At 42.8% G+C, this 6,164-nt stretch overlaps 1 protein-coding gene across 1 annotated transcript in view; it reads right to left on the reverse strand.

Moving 5' to 3' along the window:
- LOC308631628 (E3 ubiquitin-protein ligase MARCHF11-like) overlaps positions 1-5,725 on the reverse strand; it is a gene marked incomplete at both ends in the record, with an annotated part of 89,268 nt that extends 83,543 nt beyond the window's left edge. Inside the window, 2 exons of the mRNA XM_081263007.1 lie at positions 3,896-4,051; positions 5,222-5,725. Of these exons, the coding sequence (XP_081119133.1) occupies positions 3,896-4,051; positions 5,222-5,725 (660 nt within the window). The remainder of the gene's footprint in view (positions 1-3,895; positions 4,052-5,221) is intronic.
- Positions 5,726-6,164: the final 439 nt, after the last annotated feature.

The raw sequence follows: 6,164 nt of genomic DNA on the forward strand, positions 1-6,164 counted from the left end.
TGATAAACTACTAAAAGCTTCATAAACTGGAATATGGTTTAATTGACTTTTAATGTAACCAACATCTCAGAATAAATTTGATCTTATATGTTCTTGCATCTCACTAATTATAGACCGTACTATGAGATTTGAAATAGAATTATCCTTTACTCTCGAAATATCATTAATGTATCATTTAGATATATTAATAAATAAAATAGATTCTGCAAGTAGGTAGGAAGGTAAATGCATTTTAATTACCTCAGATTTAATTAACTCCTACAGCTAATGATGTAACAATTAAGATTTAAATATGTTGTAGAAAATACATCTGTTAACTTTCTATCGGGTCTTATTAATGAGCATTACTAAAATCCAATGAAATGGAGAGTTTTAGACCCCATTTCTAAAAGAACTCAAATGTCAATGAGAGAAAATAATTAAAACTAAGATTTGAGACCTACCGCAGCATGCTTCTCTCATACACACCTGCTTCCTGGCTCCTTGCCCTTCATTATCCCCACCTCCCAGTGAGCACCAGGGGATAAATCACAGTGATAATCACTTCTTAAAGTGCTTGAAGACAGGCATCAAAAATCCTGATTGAGTCCACCTCCCATACATGCCCTCAGTAGGGCAGCTATGCTTATGTCTGCCAGTGGACCAAACACAGAGACCAGGGCAAGCACAAGGAGCCATTTTAAAAGCTATCTCCTATGATGAGTTAAGGATGGACATTCTCTTTAAAAGAAAAACTGGACTCCCTTGAATCTGAGTTGGTCTTATGACTTGCTTTAAACAAAAAAATGCAGAGATGTGAAACCATGTTACTTCAGAGGTTGAGCCTTAAAAAATCTGTAACTTCCACTTGCACCTTTCTGAAATCCAGTTACCACAGCCTGAGAAGCACAAATGGCATGGAAGGACAAATGAGGCACCAGTAGGCAGCTCCAGGGAGCTTCCAAACCAACAATCAGTACCAAGAACAAGTCAACCAAGTGAGTTATCCTTGATGCTCCAGCCAATCAGACCTCTGGATTACAGCGCCAAATGATGTCACATGTGGAACAGAACCTCCCAGCTTACTTCAGTCAATACAAACACACAGTTAATAAGTAATGGTTCTGTTTAAACTATTAAGAACTCAAGTGGTTGTTATTCAGAAAAAGGCAGCCATAGACTTTGTCAAACCCTCTTAGAGACACAGTTCCTACTCACCAGTCTTAAACAAGACAAGTTGATAGACCCAGAAACATCATGAAGGCTAGGAGTAGACTGAGAAGAACACTTGCTAGAACAGTAACAATGGCTATGGCCCCTGGAGCCAGACTGACCTTGAATCCTGGTTTTACCCTTTACTAGGTATGTACCTAGTAGAAGTTACTGACCTTTTCTGAGCCTCAGTTTCCACTTGGGTAAAATAGAGATAATAATATTCCTCACCTCTCTGATTTGCTACATGGACTAAACAGCAGTATCCATAAAGCACTTAGAACAGTGCCTGGCACAGAGTAAATGTTCCTTAGATGTTATCTCTTCTTATTATTATTTATTCTCTATTTTTCTCTACATTCAAGGAAATACCTGCTCACAGTTGTGGGACGGCTCTATACCTGGGACAGAGAGAGATGGAAAGTGAAGGGAAGGGCCATAAATATGCTTCTGTGGGACTCTTCACCATGAGGAAGTGGATACCTACCTACCTACCAAAGCAACATGAATGTGATAAATGCTAATTCTGAAACTCTGGACTTACACTGGCAAGGGAAAAAGATAAGAAGCTCGGGCTTTTTATCATCCACAACAGAAATGTCAGGCAAGTGGCCAAACCTGATCTGAGCAACTGAGTATAAACTACTCCTATGTATAAGAACCCACTCGGGGAACTTTATAACTCTTTTGTTTATTGAGAGCACCATGCTTTATTTATAATGGAGTCCTGAAAAGTTATCTCATCTCTGGTATGATAGAAGCTATTATCAAACTCATATCAACTTTGTTTCTGTATGTTATTTCACAATTCATGGCAACAATCAGATCAGGTTACCTACTGATCCCAGTATTATTTATATATGTCATAATAAAATGTGTTGCTAAATGTGTTAGTAAGAGTGGATTAGTTAGAGGGTTTTGTGGGGAGAAGGAGGTCCATATCAACATAGTTTGAAGATCTGCTTTTGTTAAAATAATCATTGAGTATTTTTAATGATGTAAAAGACAGCAGTAGTCAATTCTTTTTTTGCTATAGGAATACAATTTGTGTGTGTGTGTATGTGTGTGTGTGTGTGTGTGTGTGTGTGTGTGTGTGCAAGCGCATATCCCCAGCCTTTTAGTTCCATTTTTAAATGTTCTTCAAGGACCTATTTCTATTTACTTCAAATTATCCCAAATGAATTAACATGTAATGTTCATAAGCTGAAGTTTTCAAATTACTGAGTAAGCATTCTGTTTCAACCCTTGAGCTTCTGACCATAGTCCTTCTCATTAGACATTTTTTGCCAAAGCAACAGCAACTCTCATTTCTTATCTTTCCATATATTTGTATTCATAAGCTATTATAGATATAATTACATTAACCACGTCCTGACCTTTGGACATGGTTTCATCTGTTTTTCAACACAACTATGATAGACCTCTAAATTGATCTCCAAGTAGTTTGATCAATTAAAGTTCTGGGGAAATGTGTCAGGCTTGCACCTATCTTCAGCATGATAACACCACTTATCCAAATTAGTCATGCTTCTTCTTTTCAAATAATTTAAAAGCCTCAGGTCAGCTTGAGAAAATTCATATTTTTATTTCATGCTTGTTAGTCATGCCTTAAATGGCAACTACCAGAGACGCAAATTGCAAACTATACGAAGGATGTGCAAATTAAAAACTATGAAATTTAAATTATTAATGCAGCAATATTTTAGCTCAAATTTCTTTCTGGAAACACTACAATTTCCTATAATGTTATACTACTCAATGCAAATCACATTTGGTGATTTAGATAGAAACAGGATTTTATTGCATTTTCCCCCTCTCAACTTTTCAATTCCCTCTTCCTATTCCTCTCATTATCTCCTTTGTCTCTGTACTAACTTTTTTCATTTGTCTATTTAATTTCAGTCCCATCTCACTATCTGACCTTATCACTTACATGTTACCCTACTTTTCTTTAAAATGTCATTTTTAACATTCCATGTTTTACATTCTACCAGCCTACTCAAAGAACCCAATCAGGTGCACCAGGAAAAAAAAAAAAGAAATAGTTCCCCCCCCCCAGGGCATTTGTGTACATTGTTGTTATGTGATTTTATACAAAAGTTTAATAATATATGTGATACCAGTAGTATTATTGAAAGTAACTCTTGGAAATACTTCTGCATCCACTGTATAGTTGAATACAGCAAAAAATGAAATGGCCAAAATTTAACTGTGAAAAAAATCTTCTATGAAAAAAGAAAGCCTGGTTAAATGAAAAGAGTAATTCAGATTAGAACTGATAGGTTCAACCAAAGTTTCCATAGTAGTAAAGTTTTGCTTTCCATAAATGGGGCTTATCACTGTTTATACCCATTAACAAAATATTAATAAGATACATTGTGTAACATTTCTAATTAGTAAAAATAGATTTAAATAGGACATACGATATTTTACCAACTTGATCTTTTAGAAACAAAAGTGGTTTCAATTTGGTCAGCAAATAACAAATTATTGAGAAAACCATTTGATTAAAATGTCTTTTGAGTTTCTCAGATAAATGTAATTGCTTTCTCAAAGCACATCTCTACAAATTCTAAATCTTGGTTTTACTGCAATTTGCATAAAATGTTTTAAGTAGCATAAGTAAATATCCTAAGTAATAACTAAACTCAAGTGCACTCATGTTAACTAGATTATTTCTGGAAAAACAAAATGTCATGTTTACCTGGCAAGGTTGTTTCATCTTAATGGCTATCACGCGGTATCTATAACAGCAGAGCTCGCAGGTCCAGGAGCCTCTCTCACTGATCCACTTTAGCAGGCACAGTTGGTGTGTGTACCGAACTGACCCATCACATCGGCAGGGATTTAATAGCTCTCCCTGGAACAGAAAAAGGTCAATAGGAATATTTGTGTTTGTGTCTTTATTTACAAATACAAAGCTTGCTTTCTTTTTTCTTTCAAAGTCATTTACCCAGAAGGATGCAAGCATCAAGCTCTATCCCAGAAAAGCAAATTAAAGTTTTATACCTCTGATGGGAATGAAACTAAAGTCTTAAAGCTATTTCATATATATTGCTGAGAGTTATGACATAAATGTTTCTACTAACATACACAGTGTCTGCAAGATATAGCTCCCAATACCCTTGGGGGAAAGCTGTACTATTAAATCTCCTTAATAACATTTAAGTGGATGGTCAGATGCATTTCCTCTGTAGTTATTCTTAATCATTGCTAAAGAAGAAATGCATGGCATCCCAGGAAGCAGCTTGCAATAGCATTATGCTTTTACTTTTTCTAAATGTAGCATCATAAATATTGACTTAGGGCACTATATCCCTGAAAGCATGCATATTCTTATACAACTTCCTTACTTTTAAAAATATTAAGCCTAATGTTTTCTCAGCCCACACATTTTGTAAAAGAGATATTATCCTCTATTGTGCATGATCACTCTCATATAAGTTTGCATGAACCTTGAATGGTGTTCTAGAATTCTGTTTCTAACAAGATATAAAGTACTCTGTTGGCTAAGTTGCCTTTCTTTCAAAGCACTTTCCTATCTCTCTTGAAAGAACTGTAACGTGCTTTTCACATCAGTAAGACGCAACCACCAAAATCTTCAATAAGAAAAGAACCTGCTCTTGTGACATGATTCAACTCCAGTCATGGTCTCAGGGTACATTAATGGACTTCACCTTACATTTTATAGTTTTGCTTCTAGGTACAAACCAAAATCCTTTGAGTAGTTCACGAGAGATTCTTATGGCCTTACAATATCATTAAAGCACCCTACGAACGTGTAACTACAAAACCAGGCGGTGAAGAAAAAGTGTGGAGCAAATTAGCCCCATATTCACCACCGGGACATTTTCATCAGCTTCCACAGAAAAGGAAGGGGAACCACAAGGCAGCCACTGCTCAGAAGGCAAGACCCGACCGGCCAAAAGGGAGGGTGCGCTGTCCGTGGTGCTGAACCATCGAAAGCGGGAGCCGTCCAGACACTGGCCGAGTCCACTGGCTGCTGCCCTGGAGTCCCACCGGGCCTTACCTGCTCCGCGCCCTGGAAGCAGATCTTGCAGATGGGCTGGTGATGCTGATGCTGGTGCTGGTGCCCGGCGCGTTGGTCGCCGCCGCCGCTGCTGCTGCTGCGGCTGCTGCACACGGAGCGCGTCTCGGGCTGGTCGCCGGCGCCGGCCTCAGGCTCCCCGGGGCCGCCCTTCCCCTCCGCCGCTTCGGGGACAGACACCTCGGGGAGGTGCCTCGGACCCTCCCCAGAATCGTCAGCCGCCGACACCTCCTGGCCGGCGGGCAGCAGGGGCAGCGGCGGCGGCGGTAGCTCGTCCGTGCCCCTGCGCCGCGGGGACACCTCCCCCGGCGGGTCATCCGGCCCCGCCGTGCGCTCAGGGAGCACAGGCGGCGTGGGCAGCGGCGGCAGGTAGCGCGGGACTGCGAGGACCGGGGCCGGCTCTCCCGGGGGCGGCGGGGGCGGCTCGGCGTCTCCGCTCTCCGCCCCGCGACACAGACTGAGGTTGTGGCCGCCCTCAGAGCTCATGGTGCTGCCGCCGCCCTCCTGCCGGCCCGGCTGGAGGGCCGGGCACGGACTGCAGCCGAAGAGAGCGGAGGGGGAGGAAGGAAAGGGGAGGAGGGAAGAGGGTGGGGAAAGGGGACCCGGGCGCCGAGGGCAGGAGGGCGGGACGGGAGGGGACGCGGAGGGCCTGGCGCGGCGGCAGAGGCGGCTGCTCCGCGGAGCCGCCGGCTCGGCTCTGATGGAGGCGGCGCCGAATTCGGCTGCGCGTGAGAGCCGCGCTGCGGAGAGGGGCGTGGGGGAGCTGCGGGGCAGGAGGGAGGAGCAGCGCGGCGGGCGGGTGGGCCCGCGGAGTGGGCGCGCAGGGAGCTCGCGCCGAGTCCGGGGGCGGTTCGTGGGAGGGAGGCGGGGGGCGCGCAGCCGGGTTGAGGCGCGGCGAGGACCAGCTGGAATTGGGGGATCCCTC

Source organism: Spermophilus citellus (assembly GCF_964194105.1).
Source record: "Spermophilus citellus genome assembly, chromosome: 12".
NCBI lineage: Eukaryota > Metazoa > Chordata > Mammalia > Rodentia > Sciuridae > Spermophilus > Spermophilus citellus.